Source organism: Chanodichthys erythropterus, chromosome 9 (assembly GCF_024489055.1).
Source record: "Chanodichthys erythropterus isolate Z2021 chromosome 9, ASM2448905v1, whole genome shotgun sequence".
Taxonomy (NCBI): Eukaryota; Metazoa; Chordata; class Actinopteri; order Cypriniformes; family Xenocyprididae; genus Chanodichthys; species Chanodichthys erythropterus.
In genome coordinates, this window is record NC_090229.1 from 17,476,404 (window position 1) to 17,503,079 (window position 26,676).

Genomic DNA, 26,676 nt, shown 5'->3' on the forward strand with positions numbered 1-26,676 from the left:
TACTGAAAAATACAGTAAAAACAGTAATATTGTGAAATATTATTAACTGTTTCTATTTGAATATATTTTAAAATGTAATTTATTCCTGTGATGGCAAAGCTGAATTTTCAGCATCATTACTCCAGTCTTCAGTGTCAATGATCCTTGCTTAAGGGTTAGTTCACCCAAAAATGAAATTTCTGTCATTAATTACTCACCCTCATGTCGTCCCAACCCTGTAAGACCTTCGTTCATCTTAGGAACACAAATTAAGATATTTTTGATGAAATCCGAGGGTTTCTGAAGCACACATAGACAGCAACATCATTGCACATTTTGAGGTCCAGAAATGCAGTAAAGACATTAAAATAGTCCATGTGACTACAGTGGTTCAACCTTAATGTTATGAAGCGACAAGAATACTTTTTGTGCGCAAAAACAAAACACAAATAATGACCTCATTTAACAATTTGAACTGAGCATGCATTTCGAATGTGACCCTGGACCACAAAACCAGTCATAAGTTGCACAGTTATATTTGTAGCAATAGCCAACAATACATTGTATGGGTCAAAATTATCAATTTTTCTTTTATGCCAAAAATTATTAGAATATTAAGTAAAGATCATGTTCCATTAAGATATTTTGTAAATTTCCTACCGTAAATATGTAAAATATTTATTTTTGTGAGTGGATATACATTGCTAAGGACTTCATTTGGACAACTTTGAAGGCAATTTTCTCAATATTTAGATTTTTTTGCACCCTCAGATTCCAGATTTTCAAATAGTTGTATCTCAGCCAAATATTGTCCTATCCTAACAAAGCGTACATCAATGGAAAGCTTATTTTCAGCTTTCAGATGATGTATAAATTGACCCTTATAATTGGTTTTGTGGTCCAGGGTCACACATTGTTATGTAAAGTCATTATTTTTTATTTGTTTTTGCGCACAAAAAGGATTCTTGTCACTTAATAACATTAAGGTTGAACCACTGTAGTCACGTCGACTGTTTTAACGATGTCTTTACTACCTTTCTGGACCTCAAATGGTGCAATGACGTTGCTGTCTATGCGTGGTTCAAAAACTCTTGGATTTCATCAAAAATATCTTAATTAGTGTTCTGAAGATGAACAAAGGTCTTCAGGGTTTGGGACGACATGAGGGTGAGAAATTAATTACATAAATTTCATTTTTTGGGTGAACTAACCCTTTAAGAAACATATTTTCATGCAGCAGAAAATGTTTCTTAAAATTACTTTTCAAAAATGTGTATTTACTAGCCATGAAAATGTATTTTGTATTATTTTATTTGAAAATTAGACAATTATATTATCCTTTTGACAACTGAATTATTTAGCTGGTTTGTTTCCTCATGTGTAAGTGACAAACAACATCACATGTGAGATGAGCCTTTCTCTCTTGGCGTTTTAGGGGTTACTGTTGTGATGAAAAATGAGGTTTGCACATGAGAACGGGCTGTGTTAAGTAAAGACTGTTTCAGTGAGTGATCGCTGATAAAATAAGATGCACTGTTCTCTTCTTGCAAGAACCCTACTCAACATTTTTCTTCATTTCTTGTTGCATGTCGATTTTTTTAACATGCTTGTGCTGGTTATTTACTGCCAAATAGGTTAGCTTGACATGTGAAAAATTATTGTTGTACTCAATTGAGCTTCAGATAAAATTCGAATAGACTAAGGCCTGGTTTTACAGACATGGGCTTATTAAGCCAGGACTAGGCCTTCAAAGTAGGACATTTAAGTAGCTTTTGTAAACATGCCTTTAAAAACATTACTGGTGTGCATCTTGAGACAAAACAATGGCACTGATATATCGTTAGCCTCATAGCATAATTGCCCAAAATAATTTGGCCAAAAAATGACTTAGGCAATTATGCTATGAGGCTAACGATATTTTAAGGTATGTCAGTGCAAGTTGCTTTCTGTTAAGACAGCTCAAACAGTCTGGGACAAGGCTTAAGCCTTAAGCCTTGTCTGTGAAACCAGACATAAGAGTTTAATTTCAGCTGTTTTCTGACGATTGTATTAAGTTCAGCCAGAGTTCTTGCATGACTGTAAGGAACTATTGCCAAATCAGCTCCCTGTGTTAAAAACTTGACAGTGTTAATAAGTGAACTACATCGTCGGCCTTCCCGGAATGCTTCAATAATGAAGCATTTCCTTCATTCTCCACAAGCATAAATGTACTTCCTAGTACATCAAACATTGTTTACTCTTAACATTTGATTGCATCCTGCTGTTGCTCTCTGCTCCGTGGACGTGGAGTGGAAATTTAATGCAAATGAGGGGAATCTTCAGACTAATTTGTTTGAAGCCTGTCTGTCCTGCATGCTTCTATTGTGCTTCTGAAGAGCTTTGATGTCATCAGGTAATTGCTCCCTTAGAACTGTGGAGGTCCGGCTTTAGAGCATCTCCATGGTGACCAGCACAGCTCTCGACATTGGCAACAAGTTTCCAAATAGCTGTGTATTATTTCTTATGAATGGGGGGAAAAGGACAGAGCTTAATCCACAGACATTTTTGAGCACCACGAGGGGTCCGTTGCCATAGAAGGGGTCTAAAGAAGTGCAATGTTGCATTTTGAATGTTGATCTGATGGCAATGGCCAGAGAACAGCTCTTTGTGATACTCATCTGAATTAAATTTTAGCATTGTACCCTGCATGTGGACAATTTAAATAGATTAGCATGTAATTAAAGACAATCTGCTGTCTAACTAAGTCAACATGATACAGGAAGTTGTGATATTTGGTTTCATTAGACAAGGATGTACTAAAAACGGAAATGTTTTTCCTTTGCGTTTTTGAAAGTTTTGCGTACAGATGACAACATTGTCAAAATGATCCCGTTCACATGGATTTGCATGCAAAAATGATTAAAAACGCTGTATTATGCATGCCAGGCCAGTAGTTGGCGATGTAACTTTGTCTAAAAAAATTACACACCTATAGACTGAATACGTTACACATGCACATGATGTCACAATTTTCACAAATTTGTAGTTATTTTTGTAGTTTATATGGAGAAATTGTCACTTTGAAACACGTTTTGAAAAGTTAGCATTTTCAGGCCCCCAAAACACTGTTGTTGTGTAAATAAGCGGCCAAAACACATAAAAAGTATGAAAACTGTGTTGTGTTTCATCAGACTCTGAGAATTGTACTTTATAAATTACTTTATTCAAGTAATAAAACAGAATATTACTCATAAATTTAAGCCTAAAAATACTTGAGGCATGTGTCAATTATTGTAAATATTAAACAACTTTAAATATATATATATATATATATATATATATATATATATATATATATATATATATATATATATATATATATATTTTAATTGTTTTACATATTTAATGAAAATTGTATAAATTATGAATGGTTTTAAGTGTTTTATTAGTGCTGTCAAAATGATTCATTGCGATTAATCATATCTAACATAAAAGTTTGTAAATATATATGTGTGTGTATGTGTATAATACACACACACATATATACAGTATATAATATATAATATAATATAATAATATATATTATGTTAGACGCGATTAATCAATTTGACTGCTTGTTTTTATTTTAAAAATATATCAATTTTTTATCTTATCAGTTATTTCATAGATTAATCAAACGTTTTTAATAAATCATTTTATAATTGTTTTAAAAAATTTAATATAGGCTATATTTATTTTTTTACATTTTATAAATAAATGCATTGTTAAATGTTAGATCTTGAAATGTACCTACAGATATCACTAATTGCTGCTTTTGCTTTTGGTAAAATGTAATGCAATTACAAAGTATTATGATTAAATGTGACCAAATGTATGTAGACCAGGGCCATGCAGTTATTATTCATCAGTTATGCCTTCTCTGTGCCTCATTCTCTATCTTTTAATGTTCAGATGCACTCTGAGCAAACCACTGGCACTTAGGGAAAGTTGGCTAGAATGTGCTACAGGCCACTAGCAGTGAGGCCTTCTTCTGAATCTTAAATGGATGGGTCAGTGTGTAAAAGAAAGCTAATGGAATTACTCATTTAATGGAGCCGGTAGTAGAGCAATAGAAATTGTGCTGCTCAGTCCACATCGCCCAACACCAAATCTCTCACATTTATTAAAAACAGTCTGTATTCACACATTGTTAAAGCTACAATACATTTCAGCTATGCTGGAACAAACTTTAATTGAAGACAATAATGAAGAGTTTACGGCATCATGGTAAACGGTAAACAAAGCACTCTGCGGCCCCAGAGTCAGAGGAAATCAGAAACATGAATTCAGTGACGTTTCTGTGTGATGACTGTTGAAGAGGTGACTCATGACCAATCACAAAATGACATTATTGTGCCCCTTGGCTAGTCTCTCTTGAGATGCAAAGACGTAAAATTGCTATTTTTTGCTATTGCTAATTTTTCCCTTTTTATTGTCTTCTTGCTTGGTTCATTTCAGCTGAAGCACCAACGATAAAGAGAAAGAGAGCGCAATAAGGAAAATTTACATTTGACTAAAGCCAGTTTGCATTCAAATGCAAAACGTCTTTCAGATTGTGTCAAACCACATTACTCAGTCACTGGCTTTTGTGCATTTTTTCCAGTACTCCTTTTCTGCTGTAGGACTTAAATCAAACATGCCTACACTATTGCCATACAATAACTACAAGATTGTTGTGTGCCTATTAAAAAAAAAAGGCAGGCAGGCAGGCATCCTGCTCTTTTCAAATAAATGTTGTCACAGGGGACTTTTGATCCCTTAAAGCTCTTTGGTTCGACCCTCTCTAAAACCAGACTGTGACTGCGATAATGATGCACTGAACATGCATTAGTGTGAACACAGCAAACTCAGCTTTAGGTAAGGGTTTTTCACTTATACAGCCTTAAAAGGAGTCTGTCACTATCCTTTGTGTAAATTTACCTCTGTAATAGATGCTTAGCTCACAGAAATACCATATGACATTTAACACATAAAACACATTGAAAGTGCCTTTGGAAGAGATCAATGCATTGTATATTCATTACATTTGTTTAAACGAGTCATGCTTTTAAATAATATTTTTTATTATATTGTTATTTTGTATTTTTATATTATTTTGAATTGCAAATAAATCATACTACTGTTTAAATGTTTTGGGTTATTAAGAAATATATATATATATATATATATATATATATATATATTCATTTTTAAGAAATTAATAGGCTACTTAAATTCAGAAAGGATGCATTCAAAAGCTGAAACAGTGAAGACATAGAGTTACAAATGATTTCTGTTTCAAATAAATGCTGGAATCACGGTTGCGACAAAATTATGAAGCAGCAACTGTTTTCAACATTAATAATAATATAAATAAAAATGTGACCCATGCTGGCAAAAGCGCAATCGCAATGAGCAAAAAAACAAACAAACAAAAAAAAATGAGTTATTGTTATTTTCACATTCTCTTATGCCTACAAAATGATAGCTTATATGATTTGTTGGAATCCGAAAAAAATGACTGAGCTACACCTGTTTGAAGTCAATACTTGGAAGATTTGGCACAAACTAAGTCAAAACCCATATCTATAGGACAAATGTATATTCAATTTTTTTCCATGATTCCACAATTGTTTGATTAACATTCATGAAAGACAGCCTATATATTAAGACCTACTGTATCACACGGATATAATATAATGTTACACACATCAGATGTTGTCCCCAAACGTTCACTTATGACAGAACAGATAATGTTTGCATGAATACTCTTCATTTTTTGAAACACTGTAATTCTTTGTATACAGTAGGCTTTGTGTATATCAGGATCACGAGCTGTCTTTGTGCGCGCGCGGCGCGCTTCGGATCTATCAGTCAGACTCAGCGCGAGTAAGATCGTTTTGCTTGAGTTTGAAAATCACATTTCATTCTTTTAGACTCATGCCCAGGGCCGGATTAACATAAGGGCTAGGTGGGGCTGAAGCCCCAGGGCCCGCGGGTAGAGGGGGCCCGTGATTGGCTGGAGGAAATGAGATTGACAAGTCATAGGTGGTTGATTTGTGTCTAATAAAATAACAAGAAAAAATTATTGGAAAATGTGCCTGACTGATAAATCATCGTCCAATCAAAATCACTTTACAATTCGTGCCATGACATCGGGAAACGCCTCTTTGCGTTACGCTATGGCATGTAGACTAGAAAATTGGCCTTTTTTGCTTTTTCAGCCTCGCTGGTGTTCAAAAAATGATTAAAAAAAGTGATAGTGGTGCGCAAAAACGGACAAATAAGCTTGAAAGCGAGAAAAGGGATGCTAATCTTATAGCAAAAATACCAAAACTAATTTCTTCGGTTCACATAAAACATCCGTACCAGTGGAAGACTCCGCGTGCAGCGGCAGCTTACAATTATCTTCACCCACCGACACCGTCGCCGATCATGCTTTACACGTTGAAGAAGGTGAGATAGCAGCTGCATCAAGTTATTATTCTTATAACGAGTTAAGCCCTATTCGGATGGATGGTAATTGTTTCTCATGAAAACGTAAGGTGTTTTCAACATTTGCAGGGACGAGTCGATTGATTTTATTGCCGTTTGAATTCAGAATGTCAGTGTTTTTCTCTCATCATCATCACCCGTGTAAAAATCCAGAATTAACATTCCTACAGTTTTTTTGACGAACACCAATGTCGTGTGACTTGTCTCCACTATCTGCCTTTGAAGCACATTCTATCAGTTGCAGTTCTGGTGCCTCCATCCGTACAACTCGACCTCGACACATTCACATCACACGTTAACACAGCGGTAGAGTTACTCACGGGACACTGCACTTATTCGCAATCACAAAAGTTCTTTATTTGCATGTGCTTTAAAGCCCTGCCAGTTAAACATGTCATTCGTGCGCTGCGCTTTTTCTGACCCCATACACCCGAAGCGTGCACACACACTTAAGCCTGTCAAACAGCACCTGACTACTGGACTTCATCTTTCGCGTCTGATTGCGCCACAATACTGTCAAATACACAAAAGGTTTACATAAACACAGTTGGTTATGTCTGAAGTGAGTTGAGAAAATGGGACGCATGCAGGTCTTAAAGTGACAGCGTCCTAATAGTTAGCATGCGGACCGTTGTCCTTAAAGGGATAGTTCACCCCAAAAATTAAAATCCTGTCATCACATACTCACTTTCAAGCTGTTTTAAACCTGAATGAGTTTCTTTCTTCTGTTGAACACAAAATAAAATATTTTGAAGAATGTGGGTAACCAAACAGTTGCTGGTCCCCATTAATTTCCATAGTAGGAAAAAAATATATATAATGTGGAAATCACTGGGGACCATCAACTGTTTGGTTACCCACCTTCTTCAAAATAGTTTATTTTGTGTTAATAAGAGGAAAGAATTATTGTGTCAGCAATATATGCAATACAATTTTAAAATATGTTAAATATTTTATATGTTAAATATATTTTAAAATATGTTAAATAGCATGGAATATTTAGTGTGCTTGTGCTTATATAAAATGATTTGATAAAATGAACTTTGTAAAAATATAAAAATAATGACAATAAAAAAAAAAAAAAAATCTTGTGGTACAAGACACTGTGGCATGGCAATCATATGAAAGGGGGCCCTTGGTGTTGCTATAGCCCCAGGGCCCAATGTGTTCTTAATCCGGGCCTGCTCATGCCATCGAGAATTCACTATGAATATTCACAAAGTTGGAATGCTGCGCTTTACAACAACAACAACAACACCAAGCGTGTGCTGAGAGGAAGCGCCAGCAGTCAAGAAGTGAGCAGAGAAAAACAGCATTTTTCATGATCAAAGAAAAGGTACTCCTCTCAGAAAAACGTACAAATAAAGATATGTTTAGATGTTTAATTGCTATTTGGGGCATTGGGATTGCTAGACGAGGGCGTAATGAACTCATTTTTTGTGAAAACCTGAAATTCGACCAAAATTGCCTTTTTTCCCCCTTCTTTTGTTTACTTGTTTTGCCTGTATTCAGACTCACTTTGCCAGCACAGGTCACAAATGTATCTTGAGCAGCAAATCAGCATATTCGAATGATTTCAGAAGGATCATATGACAAGGCTGGAGTAATGATGCTGAAAATTCAGCTTTACCATCACAGGAACAAATTACATTTTAAAATATATTAAAACGAAAAAGACAGTTATTTTAAATTGTAACAACATTTCACAATATTACAGTTAGGCCTGACTATTACTGTATTATAATAGCCTAGTATATATAGCCTACTGTATATGGTAGTGTATACTGCATATTAAAACAATTATGTACTAAAGTAAAACTGTAAAATAAAGCAATTGTAAAATAAAGCAATTCAATAAATTGTTTTACATTTTAAACAGCTTTGAACAACTTTAACCTGACCTGTAAAAGAATGAATCATCCAAATGAGCGGCTGATTCATATATTTTTTTAATTTAGGTCATGTGCTACAACCCACAGATCCAACAATGAGCTTTGTTTGATCACAAATGATCATACAGATGCAGTTTGCAATAATAATTTCCTATATGCTTTTAACATGCTATCCAGCAGGGTAAAGATCGATCAGAGCATGCTGTGTAAGTGCAAGGTAGTGATGATTCATATGTCTTTGGCAATATGCACTTAAAAAAAAAAAGGAGAAAAAAAAGAAATTAAAAACATGCAGCTTAATCTCTTCTTAATGCTCCGAAGCAAAGGTCACCTGAGTAACTAACAGTCACATTAAAAGAGTTGCTGTCTTTAGACTGAGACTTTCCTCAGAGGATGAGAGAGTTCAAAATGTTCTTTTCAATAGTCATTTACCCTCATATCAAGGTTAGAATGACCTTGTGAATGTTCCTCATGGCCATTTCAATTTACTCCAGGGGACAAGGGGGAGGAATACATATTGTGCCTTTCCCCTATAGTTTCCAATCAAGGCAAAGTTAGTGGCTGGTCATTTATAACTTTGACACGGGGGCATGACCACTGTCATCAGCAGTGGTGGTACATTTCAAAAACTGTCATAACTGAAAATGGGTAAAATTAATTCAAGGGCTGTTTATGTGCTAAAGGAGTGAGTCAGCAAAATTTCACTCCAACAGAGTATATTACTATGAGTGCTTTGTGTTCATTCGCAATATCCATTGTCAAGTTATCAATGCTGTCATCTCCTCCGAACATCCTAGTCACATGGCAGTGTGTCAGTAGCACGTTTACAAATGTAGGGGGAAAGGCAAATCATAATCATTACATTGAGTATTTTCCATTTATCTCTTCTGACATTTATATTTTACCAAGGTTCTGTGTGGGCAGAGCCTTAGGATGTTATTTGAATAACATTTCTGCACCAATGCCTCTACCATCATACTCTGCATGTGGCCACTCACAAGATACATTGAAAATGTCACTGGAAGTGGAGGAGGTTTATAATCTATAGGGACTAGCTTTAAAGAATTAAACTTCTGGAGAGGTGGCATAAGCCAATTCAATTTACGAGAGGAGGTCTATATATCGATAGCTGAAGTCATATTGTTTGCCTTGGACTTAATTGAGGGTATTAGGCTCTTTAAGCCTGTTGAGAACACGCAAAAGGGTTGTAATTTTTAATCACTTGAACTGGTTTACAGGTTCTGAGTTAGTTTTTTAATGCAGTGTGGAATGACTGCAAAGGAACAAAGGCCTAGCTGTGCCTGAGGCAAACGGATCATTGTGTACTCACTGCATCACTGACATTTACCACACGCTTTACATAGCTTTATTATCTATGTGCACACATTTGAATTTGATGTCCATTTGCAAATTAAACATTTGACTTGAGAAGCTTCTTTATGTGCCAAAAGGGGAAAAACAGGACATAATAACCCTTTTAAGTTCCTTTAGTTGCATTATACTAGCTCATGAATATACGTGCATATATATATATATATATATATATATATATATATATATATATATATATATATATATATATATATATATATATAGTTCATTACTTTCTTAAATTGTACATCTGAATGTGGTAATGGGTGTTTCCCTCTAACCTCATTAAAGACCCCCTTCCCAACTGCAATGATTCAAATACAGTGACATTTTGTGATCTAGAATTATGTTTTTATTTTAAGGTATTTCCAGTCAGTCCATGTCATATGATAAAACTCTGCTGAAAACAAATAGATGTGAGAGAAATGATTTCACATGACATTTTTCTACATAAATAATCTGCTGGATATTGGTTTCTCCATGTTCTTACAATCACACCAACAGCTCCTTGCTCGGAGAAAGGTGCCTTTCATCATTCAAATATATATTTTTTTGTTGTTGTTTAAGGGCTTTAATGTTTAATGCACGAACGCAGCTGGTCTGAGAGTCTTGATCTAATCTGAATCCATCCAGTGGTATATGCACATTGTTTTATGGTGGAGGCAGATAAACTTCACAGATAAACACATACACAAGGACAGAGCTCTAACTCTTCTTGTGCTGTAGTACTGTCCATTAATGCCTTTCGAGCAGTTCTTTAACAATCAATATCTGGATATTAGCATCCGTTATATAGCTTCTTTCACTGTCTAATACATTTGCATTTCAAGATCTTCTTGAACGCATTCTGGAAGTCTTTGTTAAAGTACGCATATATGACAGGATTCAAAAGTGAGTTGGAGTATCCGAGCCAGTTAATGACTGCCCTCAGCCACTCGGGCATAAAACAGTCTTGACAGAAAGGCAAAACAAGAGCCACGATGAAGAAGGGCAGCCAGCAGAAAATGAACGTGCCCATAATGATTCCCAGAGTCTTGACGGTTTTGCGCTCTCTGGCCAGAGCCACTTTGCGCTTTGCTTCCGTGTTTTTCTCGTTTCTGTTCTCGAAGCACGGCAGAGGGTTGTTGGGCAAGGACAGGTGGTTTCTGGAGACGGGTTGAACTTCTGTGATCTCGAACGACTCCGCGTCCTCCGCGTGTCTCAGCGCTCCGTTTACGCACGAGTCCGGCTGCGGCTCCACGCTTCGCCTCCAAGTTTTGCTCACCTCGCCGTTCGCCTTCCTCGGGAACAGCGCTGGAGACACCGCGAGGCATCTGTCCGCGATTTTGGCTTTCTCGGTTTTCTTCACTGTTTTCCTTATGCGAAACCTCGCCGCTCGGAATATCCGCCCGTAGAGGACCAGCATGAGGATGAGGGGGATATAGAAGGCTCCAAAAGTTGAGTAGATGGTGTACCCGTGGTCTTGACTGATTGTGCACGCGTCGGGGTCTGCCCGGTCCTCTGGTTTCCTCCAACCCAACATGGGCGGAATGGAAATGGAAAATCCTATTAGCCAAGTGAGGCTGATCAAGATAGCCGCTCTTCTGGGGGTCCTTTTATTCACATAGTCTATGGGATCAGTGATGGCCCAGTACCTATCCAAAGCGATTGCGCACAGGTGCAGGATGGAAGAGGTGCAGCACAACACGTCTAGGGAGATGAATATATCGCACATCTCCTGTCCCAAAGTCCATTTGTTCAACACCTGATACAGGGCTGCCATGGGTAGCACCAGCACTGACACCATGAGGTCTGTGACGGCCAGGGAGCCGATGAGATAGTTGGCCACATTCTGAAGCGATCTCTCCAAGGTGATGGCAGCGATGACACACGCGTTTCCCAATATGGCAAACAGAATTAACGCAGCCAGGAAAAGCGATCCGATTATTTGGTAAACCAGAGCAACTTCGCTAACTGTCGTCGCGTTCCCGCTCCAGTCTTGGCTTTCTGTGGTGTTGTTGTAACTCTCCATGGTGAGAGCGGTCACTCAGAAACAGTCCCTCGCGCCGGTCACCTCGCTGCTCTGAAGACGCATGGCGGGCTCCGGGCTCAGGAAGTGCCGCACGCTCGAGCTGCGATCATTGGCGCCCAGTGACGAAGTGAATTCATTTATACGAGTCGTGCTAAGTGCGTCAGAGATGGCTGAGAGGTTGGCGCGCGCACTTTGCAGAGCTGTCGCGCAAGCTTTAAAGTTGTCCTTTTGGACACGAGCTGTTCTAGTGCTATATGTTGAGATATTCAACAGTTGCTGTTATGAAAGTTGAGCACACAAATTCAACAACGTGCTTGTGTCTGTTAAAAGTGTTTCTTGAGTGTCTGTTTTGCTGACAAGGGCACATTGTAAGCAAACCTGATTTTTTTTTTTTTTACACTAAAAAACAGCCCTCTAAAACCTTTTTATTTGTTTATTTTATTTTTTGCAGTGATAAATTAATTGCACTTTTCCTAACCAATTTGAATTCCATTACTAATGAAGAATATCAGCTTGAAATCTGAAAACAAAGTTGTATAAGTTAATTGGTTGGAAAGAAAGATGAAAAATATCAGAGCATAATTCTGTGAACAACTAATGAATTGAAAACGCATACAAATAATATATTCATTATTATATGCTCACTACAAAACTGACAATATGCCAGTAATTATGATGTTTTCTAATATCATAAACATTTTGATGGTTAATAGAATTATTATAATAGTAAACACTCTATGAGTTTTGTTGTAGAGATGCATCAGGATAAAGCACTTTCAGTACCGTGGACAGTTCCCCGTGTTACCCAGAACGGAAATCTGCTGCCATCTGCTGAGAACATGGCAAAAAGATGAAAGAACATTAGTGACGGCGTATAACGAGACCCCGTTTCCCAACGATTCAGATCACTCTTAACAATATGCAGCATTGATTTTCCCTCAAAAGTGCTGGAATATATCAATGCATTTACAACTCTGACTATAGCAAAGCCAGAAACATACTGGGATGATCAATACATAAAAGTGCTTGATGCATGGTTTCGACAAATAATGCCTAACCCATCATTACCATATGCAATGACATTTAACTTGAATGTCTCTTTGGAAACATGCTAAAGTTGTGAGTGATGCGGAAGGGGGAGCTGGTCACCAAAAGGTTGCATGTTCAAGCCCTGCAGAGGACAATTAAAGAGTCATCACCGTTGTACCCTTGGAGGACAAGGACAGAAGGACAGAAGCCCAGGCAGATGGGTGTCTCTGCAGTAAAGGTACTGGCCACAGAATAGCAGATGGGGGGAAAAAAATGTTAATTTGTTTACCATAAGGTTTTAAATATCTTTCATAGATGTGCATGTCATTTTAGCTTGCTCTGTTTCCATAATTTAAATTTAATAATTGAATGGTCTATTGATGTTTAATATTTACAATGTAGCCAATTTTTGTTTAAAAATTGCATTGAATTGGTTTAAAATTTTCTTGAAATAACCTACAACAAATCCATTTTTATCTATTGAAATGTAAATTAAATTAAAATATTAAAAATCATTAAAATATACATTTTATATTAAAGGATTAGTTCACTTCTGAATAAAAATGTCCTGATAATTTACTCATCCCCATGTTATCCAAAATGTTCATGTCTTCCTTTCTTCAGTCAAAAAAGAAATTAAGGTTTTTGAGGAAAACATTCCAGGATTTTTCTCTATATAGTGGACTTCAATGGGTGGAAGGTCCAAATTGCAGTTTCAGTGCAGCTTCAAAGGGCTCCATACGAAGAATAATTGTCTTATCTAGCGAAACGGTCGGTCATTTTCTTAAAAAAAAAAAAAAAAATGTATATACTTTTTAACCACAAATGCTCGTCTTTCACTGCTCTGCGATGCTCCACACTTGACGTAATCACGTTACCAATGTCACGAGTGACGTAGGCGGAAGTACAGATTTAAGGTGCGTCCCAATTTGCGTACTTATGCACTATTCTATGACATTTTTAAGTACAAATAATGTGAGTAGTGCATTCACACAGAAAATTCCAAAAAGAAAAAGTGCTCTTTAAATACCCGGATGATGCACTAAATTAACGGAAAAAACGAAGTGTGGAATGTTGGACAGCTTTAATTATGTTGCAGAGGGGGGGATCAGACTCCGATGTTTGATGACAAAATAAACATATATATTTCATACACTACATGGATGAGTACATATTACATAGCGTATAAGTGCATAGTGTATAGTGCATCATTTGGGATGCAACTTTAGTGTCTACAAAACGAACGTGCAAAGACTAATAAGTCAAATGCGCTTTACAAAAAAAAGGGTAAAACAACGATATCGGACAATTTTGAAGTTGGATGATTTTTTCACCGTACCACAGTACTTCCACCTATGTCATGCGTGAACTTTCTGGCACATCACAGAGCTAGTGCAAGACGAGCATTGGTAAAAAGTATATGCATTTTTTTTTTTTTTTTTTTAGAAAATGACCAATCGTTTCGCTAGATGAGACACTTATTCCTTGTCTGGAAATGTGTAGAGCCCTTTGAAGCTGCACTGGTCCTTTAACACGTTGAACCCCAGTGAAGTAGTCCACTATATGGAGAAGAATCCTTGAATGTTTTCCTCAAAAACCTGAAGTAAACTTATCCTTTAATACACATTTTACATAAATTTCTAAATAATATATATTATTTTATATTATATGATTATATAATATTAAATTCATATATATATATATATATATATATATATAAAATTGTATAAAATAGTTGTTTACTTGCAATTAATCATGATAGCCTATTAATAAAAAATCTTCAAGAAGAAAACACAAACTGTATGAAATGAGCACATATTTCGTTCCAGCGTGACTCATATTCCCATATGCTGCTAATTGTTCAGACAGAAAAAGAGCTGACCGTGTCTGTTGAAAAAGGTTGGTCTAGTTATTTCACCTAATTTTTCCACCCTTACAACAATGCATGCATTGTGGGCTGTTTGAATTCTATAGGGCCCCAGAAACAATTGGGTCGCTGAACTGCCACTATTTAGGGGGCTTTACCTTTGTCAACAGTGCAAAATGCCTCAGGGGGCCAGTATGTTCCTGCTCACCTCTTCAACAATGAACTCAAATGTTTCCCGGCCTGGTGCAGAGTTTGGTGCAGTGGGGGGGGAGGACTCGGTTCAACAGTGAGTTGTCTGATCTCGGAGATGGGCTCACATGGAGGAGAGGACCTTGGGCGTACGGCTGAGGCCCTGTGCTTGGAGGTTAGGCCCCTGCAGAAGGCCCCTCTTGGAGTCAGACTAGCCCACAGGAAGGCGTTCAGTCTGGACTATACGGGCACCCATCGAGAGGCTCTCTACAGGGGGCTATACTCCTCACGAGGATACTCTCATCTGCTCTTCCCAGACTGTGATCTCCACACTGGACATACGCTGAGCTCCACAGCCAGCCAGCAGGCTTCCACCTCCCAATGCCAGAGGACAACCCCTCCTGCTCAGCCTCCCTATAGTAGGGCTATGATGCTTTCGAGGAGGTCCGATGTTGAACCTGTTAGGTTGGATATTATTAGAGGCTCTCGTGAGGATCAGGAAGCAGGTGGCTCCTTCAACCACAGAGCTCCTCTGATGTCTCTCAGCAGCTCTGAGGAGGAACAGGAGTTTGGAGAGCAGGCTGGCACAGCTCCAGCAGGGCTCAGCGTGACTTCATCCCTGCTTACACCTACTCCCACTGGGGAACGCAGGCTGAGCAAGAGAGAGAGGAAACGACTCAAGAGCCTGAGGAGGAGACAGAGGAGGAGAGAGCGCTGCAGACAGAGCCAGCAGCAGGAGAACGTGCAGGTGAAACATACACGCATGTACACACACATACAGTACGTGCCGTCTGAGCTGTAATAGCAGCTTGTGTACAGATAATAATAATAGGCCTATATATGAATTTTGTTTCAGTGTTTGTCTTGTTGTTAGGCTGATTGTTTTCTATGTTGTACTGGACTACTTTTTCTTAAAATATTTTTCTCAAATTAATATTTAATGTTGGAGTTTATTTTGCGATAATGACTGGCTGGCATTACATTATCCTGAGCATATATTTTATATTAAATATTTTATATTTATATCCTTAATTTTTGCTGGCACAATTTAAAGCCGAACAATCACTCCCAGTTTATTAAGATGGAATTTATAATTTTCCAGCAGAGGGCACCTTTTAACAATCAACAGGTTCTGCTTTAGGGATTCTCAAGTCAATGCAATAAACCCATTCACCAGCATTAATGCTCAGTGATGTAAAATTTCAAGTGTAAGCAAATAAAAGATTTATATAAAGAATATGTTTCTCTTCACAATGATTAATCTTTAATGCAGAACACCCCAAAGTGTCTCATGAGAAATTATAAATCATGGACATCTGCTCTTAGAAGCACTGGTCCAATAATTCATGGTTTTGGTCTGATTACTATAGCCTACTCAAATGCGATGACGTCCTTTACTCCATCATTTCTCGTTGTTCAGTGTCTAGAAGAGGAGTGAATTGTGATTTAGCAGGAGGAGGTAAGGACACTTCATAATACAGTGAAGAGAAAGATACATCCAAAATTTTCATTTCAGCAGTAATAATTCTAATCATAGGCACAACATCTTTTTGGCACAGTGTGGCATGGCATACCAGTTAAAATACACATTTAATAACAAATTTGCATAATGCCTGCTGGTCTTGGCAGTTTTGGGGGTAATGCATTACAAGTAACATGAGTTACATAATCATATTACATTTTCAAGTAACTAATTAAGTAACACATTACTTTTAAATTTTCATCAAATACCTGAGTTACTTTTTCAAATAAGTAACGCAAGTTACTTTCTTTTCCCATGTATTGACTGAAACCTCTTCTGTCCCCATGTTAAGATAAATCGGGAGTAAGTGCAGAGGTGTTGTGTGCGCTGTGTAAATATAATAGGGATTGTAGTTCTAGACATTTACTCATCTCACTTGCACAAAAACAGATTCAGTATTTTTCTAAATGAATAAAAACAATGAAATGCAAACTCAGAATATTATGCAAACCTGCAATAATTAAATATGTTAAATAACACAAATATACTTTGTTACACTTTATGTGTTTATTGTCACTTTAATAACTAATGTCTTTGCTGACCTTCAGTGATTCAATTAAACCATACCAATAAGCAAATATTACTTTTAATTGCTGAAGCTGAAAGGTTTGTTTGAACTGCACCCTCTACTGCATTATTCATTTCACTTTTGGTGTGAAAGGACCTTTACATTTGCCAAAAATAGAACTTTTTTAATTAAAAAACTAACAAGCAAGCCCAGCCTAGGTGAGAAAAAGTATGCAAAAAGTAGCGCAATGCATTACTATCCATAAAAAGTAACTAACTAAGACAATTAGTTACTTTTTAAGGGAGTAAAAAAGGCATTTTAAAAGTAACTTCCCCCACCACGGTTCATTAGCTGCCTCAACAACATCTATTTTGACACACCTTCAAATGTTGTAGTTGTAGCTGAGGCCAACATGTCAAGAAGATGCTGTTTTCCAACCCATTCTGTTTTCTGTGCTGAGAAAGCAAATTCACTTTGGATGCAGTTCGATGTGGTCGGGCTCAAATTGATACGGTAAAACCAAGAAGTGCAGAGGAAGCTTCTGGAGCAATCACAACAGACCAATCAAAGCAGAGTAGGTTCTCAGAAAGGAGGGGTTTAGAAAGACCGAATCTTTTATTGATTTGAACCACTTCAAGCCACTGTGCCAAATAGGGATTGAAGGACTTTTTAAAAGATTTTTTTTTAAGTCGACATTTATGTCGGTGTCGACTAGTTGATGATGAAAAAAATAAGGGGCCGTTCACGCGTTTTTCCATTCCAATGCACTCCTTTCCCATCGTGCCTCTTTTGCAGTGTCTCGCGCAAGACACGCCGTTCTGAAAATGCAGCGCTCAAGATCAAATCAGTTCAACTTAAAAAAATAATAATAATAAAAAAAACGAGTCTCGATACCCCTATTCCACTGCCCGCATTTCGCGTTTTTGAAAGCAAAAATGCATTCTGTGTGAACAACCTCGAGCTGAGACTGGAACGCGGATTGGAACGTAAATTTATTTGTATCAGTTCTTTTGTCTTTGGGTCGTTATATTTTTCACAAATTTCTGCTCCTTCTAAACAAGATACAGATAAAGTAGCACAGTAAAGATTACATTTATATGAACGCATTAGTGAGAGCGATTGCGTGTGAATTCCACGTGGCAGCGTCTCTACTGATAGAGAAGCTGTGTGTTTTAGTTACTAAGAAATATATGCTAGAACTTTTAAGTTTCTTAGCTATTTTATTGATAATTCACAGAACAGTGTTGACAATAATGAATCTGTATGCGCGCGATCTATCTGCACGTGATCTGCACGCTACTGTCTGTGTTATGTAGTAGCACAGTTTAGAACGGCGACTAACGTACCTGTACAATAAGCTGTTTAAAACGTGCATTCACCCGATCAACATTGAGCATCCAGATGGTATAATCAAACATATATTGTAGAGCGCTCTCGGGGTATGCATTTATTTGTCATTAACTGCTGGATACGGAGCGTAAAGGTGGACTTCAAAGATTTCTTATCCTGTTGCGCCCTCTATAGGCCATGACCAGCGACTAGTCGACGTCATGCTTAAAGGATTAGTTCACTTACAAATTAAAATTTCCTGATAATTTAATCACCCCCATGTCATCCAAGATGTCGATGTCCTTCTCACTTAAGTCGAAAAGAAATTAAAGTTTTTGATGAAAACATTCCAAGATTTTTCTCCATATAGTGGACTTCAATGGCCTCCAAACATTTGAAGGTCAAAATTACAGTTTCAGTGCAGCTTCAAAGCGTTCTTCACAATCCCAGACGAAGAATAAGGGTCTTATCTAGAGAAACCATCACTCATTTTCTTAAAAAAAAAAAATTATATACGTTTTAACCATAAATGCTCATCTTGAACCATAGATATATACACTAGATGTCGCCTTGGGGTTCTAAGCATGCGTCAAAACCGGTAACGCTAGGTAACGCTGCTATCTCTGCCTGTACTTTGAATTCATGGACGATGCCAGACTTTTGTGCTGTGTATGGATGTTCAAACGAAAGAAATCTAAAAACCAGACAGCAAGGGATTACATTTCACAAGTGAGAATGTGTTATATGATATTGAATGTTACGAAATTATATTTCTGGTTACGCTGGTTTGTTTCAGTCCTTGGTTAACGACCACAGCTAATCCATGCTAGTTACCCATTAGTTTTTGACAGTTAGGAAAACTGCAGTAGGGGTAAAATCTTTGCGTGGCAGGGGTAGCTGCCCCGCGACCTGTCACCGCTGCCACTCGACCTACCACGACTTTACCCGCCTGCTCCGCGACCTGTATACGGTCACGCCATCTATGCTTAAAATGTATTGCGCGTCTACATGAGGTTGCGTGGTAGGTGTTAAGTGTCGGTAGAAATATTTTTTCAAATTCATAAAAAATAAATAAAATGAAACTGTTTACTTCAAACTTCACCTGATTCTTGTTATACATGTTCCCAAGTACCACTGTGGTGATTTTCATGTTGTTGTTCTGTTTTATTCTTTAATAATTATATGTAAGTAGCGATAGTTCATTTGAAGTTTACTCAAGTGCAAGAATGTGACTAATAAACTTAGGCCTACTTAGCACTATGCATTATATTTTTAAAAAGTAGATTATCTTAATATCAAAACCTTAAATTTTCTCTGGACTCAATGATAAATACATGTCTCACCGTTGGAACGAACCAAAAAAAAAAAAAACTCTAGAAAATCGTATTCATGACGATTTATGGTGATTTTATTTCCGTTAGACCTTTGCCTACATTGAAGCTGATGCATTAAAGAGGGCTCCCCTGTTTCAAGATGGCGGCTCTATTGGCGCATTCGTTCCAATTAACTGCCGTAGCCAAGGCGACATCTAGTGTATATATCTATGATCTTGAACTAGCTCTCTTCTTCTTCTTCTTCTCTATTAGAATTCCAGCAGTGTAGACACTGCTAAGTGTATTACTGCCCTCCACAGGTCAAAGTTTGAACTAATTGTTATATACTTGCACTATCATATTGTATATAACAATTTAGTTCAAACTTTGACCTGAGGAGGGCAGTAATACACTTAGCAGTATCTACACTGCCAGAATTCTAATAGAGAAGAAGGAGAGAGCTAGTTCATGATGAGCATTTATGGTTAAAATGTATAAAATTTAATTTTTTTTTTAGAAAATGAGTGATGGTTTCTCTAGATAAGACCTTTATTTCTCGTCTGGGATTGTGAAGAACTTTTTGAAGCTGCACTGAAACTGTAATTTTGACCTTCAACCGTTTGGACGCCATTGAAGTCCACTATATGAGAATTCGCATTTAGGAGATACAAGCATTCAAAACTAACAGTCTCTCACTTCCGTTAAAATGGATCACGGATTTTCATGACATCACATCGCACTTCAGCTTCTCATCAAATCTTCTGTCCAATCAAATGCTCTCTAGAATCTGAAGTCCCGCCTCCTCCTACCCTCGAAATAGGTCATTTGCTCACACATTTACTAGTTTCTACATGGTGGATGGCACATAGTGCACTATATAGAGAATAGGGAACGATTCAGACAGTGTAAATATGCTTTCCTTTTGCGTTAGTGTCACATAGGGTGATCCGCCGTAATGCGAGCAGTCTGCTCTGGTCCAGAGACACGAGAGCACAGAGCAGATCATATGCGCGTCGCGAGTCGGCTCAGACCACAAAAGGTATTGGACCCATTTGAATTCTGCACAGAATGCTGTATATAAGCGATATACAGGATATTATAAGGAGAAACGGTTAGAAATTAGAAGGAAACAGAAGGTTTTACTGAGTCTAATGGCTCTGGCCGAGCTGTAACATCAACAAAACACTATTGGCTATTTTAAAAAAGGGGCAGGGCTGTTCGATATCGTCCTGTCTTTCTGTTTGTTGAAATTATGTCAACGCATTGAATAATGCTGCGCATGCCAAGACACTTCAGCGGGCCTTTAAAGTCGACAAGTCGATTAGTCGGTGCAACCCTTAGTGTGAAAACAGGTGATACTGCAATGTGTGCAAGTGTTTTTTTGACCTTACATGCATGTACACAATGTAGAAGACATTGGAACCTTTAAAATAGCGTAATAGGGGCACTTTAATGTAGTAATTTTTTATGTGGATTCCATGTGATATGTTGTTTCTGGGTTGTCAAGTGGGATGTAGAGACTTTAATGAGATGTGAATTTGGTGTTAATGACACAAATAAGGAACAAGGAGCATGGTCTCTGGAGGTCCCAATAGGTGGGAGAGCTGTAATTATGCTGACAGTCCCTGTGCACCAGAGGAGCCTGTCTATAACACAATACAAAAGATGCTTTATAGTCCAATAAGCAAGTGTGTTAAAGGTCAAGTTAAAACACTGTTTATACGAACCATCAGCATAACACTGAAAGCGATGCTCCCTAGTAGAGGTGAAGCTCACCAGATTGTTGAGTTTAATAGCACTGAGTCATCTCCTCTGTTGAAGAGCTCTACAGGGAACCCATCTAGCAGCAGTGAGGATGAGGAGCTGCCCAGCCGGGATCGTGAAGGCTATATCTGTGCTGTGTGTCTGGATGTCTACTTCAGTCCATACATGTGCCATCCCTGCAGCCACGTCTTCTGTGAGCCTTGTCTGCGGACACTGGCCAAGAACTGCCCCACCAACACACCCTGTCCATTATGCAGAACCACCATAACACATGTTTTCTTCCAGAAAGGTTGGTTTCAGGAAAAAAAGACATCTTGAAATTTCTGGTATCTTTTTATAAATGTGAGTTAATATATTAACAATATATATTATAATGGTAACACTTTAGTTTAGGGTCAAATTCTCACTATGAACTAGTCGCTTATTAGCATGCATATGCATATTACTAGGATATTGGATGTTTATTAGTGCTTATAAAAACGGTTAGTTCCTGTCCTTGATTTTGATTCGTCAATAGCTGTGTTTTTTTCACGATAAAGCATGGCTATGACCGCTTCGCCCAACTGTTCTGTGTATCACTACACAACACCCTTAGCAACTTAAACTGTTTGTTCTCAATTTCTATTGTTCATTGAAGCTTACTGTATTATGTAGAAGAGTATTGTGAAAAAGAGATTGATTGAACAAGTTTATTACGTGCATTCAGATTTAGCATTTTCCTTCAGGTCAGTCCTATGTTCATAATAAAAACTGTTTAAATGTTCACTGCAATATCTTTTCATTTTAACAGTTAAGGGGTTTTCCCGTGACTGACAGCGCTAGTCAAAGCATTTATCAGTTGCTTCTTGTTCCGTGTTCACAATAATTCAATCTTTTCAATATAAAGGTCTTCTCTACTGACTGATACACTCATAAAGACAGTCTTTGCCGTCATCTAATGGAGTAATAATGAAACTTCTGTTGCTGTTCACGGTCAGGGACTAATTTTTTCGGCAGAAGGAAGGCTTTTAGTGATTTACTTCATGAAAGTTGCATTGATACATATTTTTTGGCTTTAATATTTGTATTGTGCAGCAGCAGTTCATAAAAACAATAAGGTACTCGAGGCTACTGCTGTACATTCTAAAAAATGTTGGGTAAAAAACAACCCAAGTTGGGTTGAAAATGGACAAACCCAGCAATTGGGTTGTTTTAACCCAGGGGTAGGGTTAAATGTTTGCCCAACCTGCTGGGTAGTTTTATTTAACTCAACTATTGTTTAAAAATTACTGTATTGCTTAATTAAAATTAACACAAAGTATGTTGGAAATGAACATTTATTAATGTTCAATGAATAATTATTAAACAATAAACATTTATTAAATTGCTTATTAGTACATTTATATTAATAAACTATTAAACTATTAAATTTATATTAATAAAATATTAAATCTTATTAATAAACATTCACCTTTTGTCTATTATTGTTGCCTCTAGTTGCATCTGGTTTTTAATTTCCCAACTATTTTGGGTTCATTTTAAGCTAGCCATATAGCAATTTTTAAATAATAGTTGGTTTAAATAAAACTACCCAGCAGGTTGGGCAAACATTTAACCCAACTGCTGGGTTAAAACAACCCAATTGCTGGGTTTGTCCATTTTCAACCCAACTTGGGTTGTTTTTAACCCAGCATTTTTTAGAGTGTATCATGAATAAATCACGGCTGAAGGGCGTTGTTAGGCATGACGTGAAGCACAGCCTCTCGTACCTTATTGCTTACTTATAAAGCACATATTAGTGTCTTATTCTGCATGACCATATTCTACACCCCTTAATCCTTCCCAATACCTAAACTTAACAACTAACTTACTAACTATTAATAAGCAGTAATTAGGACTTTATTGAGGCAAAAGTCATAGTTAATAGTTAGTTAATAGTGAGAATTGGACCCTAAACTAAAGTGTGACCATTATAATATATAAATAGTAGCATTCGTTATTATTGTTGTTGTTGTGATTTTCTGGAATATTTTGGGTTAGGTTGCCCAAATTGTTTGGTCAAAAGCTTAGCTAAAAAATGCTGGGTTGTTTCAACCCAAATTTGGGTCAAAAATGGACAAACCCAACCGTTGGGTTGAAAATTTAATTTAAAAATTTAACCCAATGGTTGGGTTTGTCCATTTTTCACTTAAATTTGGCTTGAAACAACCCAAGTTGGGTTGAAAATGGACAAACCCAGCGATTGGGTTGTTTTAACCCAGCGGTTGGGTTAAATGTTTGCCCCATCTGCTGGGTAGTTTTATTTATCTCAACTATTGTTTAAACATTACTGTATTGCTCGCTTAAAATTAACTCAAAGTATGTTGGAAATTAACATTTATTAATATGTTAAATAAATGAAATTTTATTAATAAGTTTAATGAACAATAATTAAACAAACATTTATTAAATTGATTATTGATAAATGTTGACCTTTTGATTATTACTGTTGCCTCTAATAATGTCTGATTTTTAATTTTCAACATATTTTGAGTTCATTTTAAGCTGGCCATATAGTCATTTTTAAAGAATAGTTGAGTTAAATAAAACTACCCAGCATTTAACCCAATCGCTGGGTTTGTCCATTAAACCCAGCTTGGGTTGTTTTTAACCCAGCATTTTTAGAGTGCATCTAATAATAATAATAATAATGTATTTAAAATGTATTATGTTAGATAGATAGATAGATAGATAGATAGATAGATAGATAGATAGATAGATAGATAGATAGATAGATAGATAGATAGATAGATAGATAGATAGATAGATAGATAGATAGATAGATAGATCGATCCTTTGTGTAGGATCTTTGTAGATAGATAGATCCTTTGTGTAAAATGTAAGTTGCTTACAAGTTTCTGGATAACAAATAAGAAGGCTGCAGAGACTAGAAACCCATTAGAAATTCCCAAGAGAACCCATGGAGCATTAGGCTTCTGGGTTGGCCCTCAGGCAGTTCTGTAAGACAAAGATTAACAGTGAGGAGAGGAGAAGTACTGTGAGAATAGAGCTTAAGCTGAGATCTAAGGGAAAAAGTTCATGACAGTGATTACTAACCAAAGTAGACGTGAAATAAAGGACCTGAGAGTGCTGGTGTGTAAGGATGGAAGAGCTCAGAAAGATGAGTCAAAAGTTCACAGGAAAGATTTTGTATTGTAAACTATATATTTACTGCTTAACTTTGAATTTACGGTTGTCTGCTTTAGTTGTGCAAGGTAGTGCAAGGACATTAGAATAATCAAGTGCATTACATGGACAAAAGCATCTTTGTGGCAGAGAGCTATGTTATGAAGATCTTAAATGGCAGTGCTAACAATGTGTGATTCAAATGTATGGGAAGGATCAAATGTAACATCTTTCCCTCACATTACAGACCTTTTTCGTGGGATTAAGCACAAGAGTGACCACCTACATTTAAGTGACTTTGGCTCTGAATGTGCAATTGAAAATATGGGTAAAACACCAGTCCTGTGAAAAATCAATATGGAATATTCCTTCTTATTAACACTTTGTATGGTTTTTGACAATGGTTGAACAGAAAATGCTCTTATTGATTTAATGAACTAAATGTGACATAAAATAAGGCAGGCAGGATCTAATCTGAGAAACACCCTATGAGATAAATATGTAAATAAATCCATATAAAATGAGTGTTGGCTTTCTGAAAGCAATGCACATTGCACTGAGCACACTAATGATTCACAGGTAAATAAATTCACACATCCCACTCTTCACAGAACTGAACCATACAGCTCGTACGTTCTTCCCGAAGGAATACCTGTCTCGGAAGCAGAATTTCCAGAAAGCGAGCTGTGCAAAATGGCCTCTTCCGAGCTGCCGTAAACTGTTTCGCATTTTTGGAGGTAAAATCATATTTAAATCTACATTAAGAACTCTGTAGATTATTCTTAATATATGGTAGTAATGCTCATTGTTCTTTGTCTTGCTCTCTGTCTTTCTCTCTCCCACTCTTTATCTATATTTGTCTTTCTTAGGCTTTCAAAGACAGGCAAGTCCAATTGGCAGACGCCAGTTTCCTCACGGGGGCTACAGGCTTGATTCCTTCAACTTTGAGGATGATTCGCATGGTTGGCGATTTGACATGGACATGGTGATCATCTATATATACTCCGTCAACTGGGTCATTGGCTTCATTATCTTCTGCTTCTTCTGCTATTTTTTCTTCCTCTCTTTTTAAAGAGAAGGCACGGGAAGCTCTATGCAGTGTTTCTGGTCTTTTAGGACAATACAGATGTCGGCAACAAAAGGAATCAGGTGCCGCAGCTACTTCTGGACTATGTAAACGCCAACCGATCACAGAGCGAAATTAATCCATGCTAAAATTCGAAAGCTTGATGATCTGTTTACCACAAAGATGAATAATGATTTTTGAGTTTGTGGTTTGCCTAATTTCTGTTTGCTTTTAAACAGAATTTTGGCTAACTGTGTGCAGCTTTGTATGGATAATCACGAGTGGACTCATCATTTCACTACAAGTTGTATTCACTTGCTTTATATCTTACAGCTAGTTTCCAAAATGCAGTGCTCAGGTTTGTAAACTAAACTATCCATATCAGCTTCTAAACCATCCATAGAATATGCTGAGAATAATAACATCTCATTTAAAGCCTTTCTTGTTTGTTTTACAGTAATGTTCAATTGGCCATAGGTTCTTTATGTGGTCTCAATAACTAATGCTCAATTTATTGTCTTAGATAGCTATGTAATTAGACCACTATTATGTCAAATAGTGCTCAACTTTGGCAATCCGAAATAACTTTTTAAAATCATATAAAATGATTAATCTCTGCACATTCTTATTCGTTGGCTAAAGTTACTAAGGACTATTTGCTGTTAGCATCAATTGCTATTGTCTCCTGGCCACAGATACTTTCAGAGGAAAATGATTGATGTTATTATTAATTTATATTCGATATATAGATTTTATGTTCAAGTAATACTTTTACATAATATTTATAATTTTATGTATTTACTTAAATTTTATTTTTATTTACATTTTATTAAAAAAAAAAAAAAAAGCAGTGAAATCTTAAACAGTGGAAATCTTTTCCTGCGCTTGAATAAATATTTCATGTTAAAAGCAAGAAGAAGGCTATAATCTTTTGGAAGCTTTGTTCATTTCTTGTTTTTTAAGACAAGCTGTTTTGTTCTACAACATGCTCTAAACATGTTGTCAGGACACTCAATATCTGCATACAAATATAGATTACATCAGTAAAAACTCAAATGCAGTGGTTTCTCTATAGTGGTTTGGCAGAGAACAACACAACAGGCTGCCATTAGCAATTCATCCAATATTAGGTCTAATTGCTCTTCTTGCTTTTTATACAATTAGGATTCATTACAATAAACAGTATGATTCAACCACTAA

At 36.8% G+C, this 26,676-nt stretch overlaps 2 protein-coding genes across 2 annotated transcripts; one reads left to right on the forward strand and one right to left on the reverse strand.

Annotated features, from left to right (window-relative positions):
* Positions 1–10,073: 10,073 nt before the first annotated feature.
* Positions 10,074–11,831, reverse strand: htr1aa (5-hydroxytryptamine (serotonin) receptor 1A a). Its single transcript, XM_067393715.1, has one exon. It carries the CDS (start codon positions 11,743–11,745, stop codon positions 10,537–10,539), a length of 1,209 nt encoding a protein of 402 aa, XP_067249816.1. The 5' UTR covers positions 11,746–11,831; the 3' UTR covers positions 10,074–10,536.
* Positions 11,832–14,948: 3,117 nt separating this feature from the next.
* On the forward strand, positions 14,949–25,482 carry rnf180a (ring finger protein 180a). The gene is made up of 4 exons (XM_067395621.1): positions 14,949–15,578; positions 21,324–21,555; positions 25,022–25,147; positions 25,280–25,482. Exons 1-4 carry the CDS (start codon positions 14,949–14,951, stop codon positions 25,480–25,482), a joined length of 1,191 nt encoding a protein of 396 aa, XP_067251722.1.
* Positions 25,483–26,676: the final 1,194 nt, after the last annotated feature.

Excerpts from the sequence above, each read along its gene's own strand:
- rnf180a (XM_067395621.1), top strand. The coding sequence starts at position 14,949 with ATGGGCTCACATGGAGGAGAGGACCTTGGGCGTACGGCTGAGGCCCTG. Across the intron at positions 15,579-21,323 it reads AGCAGCAGGAGAACGTGCAG|AGCTCTACAGGGAACCCATC; the intron begins GTGAAACATACA and ends CCTCTGTTGAAG. Across the intron at positions 21,556-25,021 it reads ACATGTTTTCTTCCAGAAAG|AACTGAACCATACAGCTCGT; the intron begins GTTGGTTTCAGG and ends CACTCTTCACAG.
- htr1aa (XM_067393715.1), bottom strand. The coding sequence starts at position 11,745 with ATGGAGAGTTACAACAACACCACAGAAAGCCAAGACTGGAGCGGGAAC.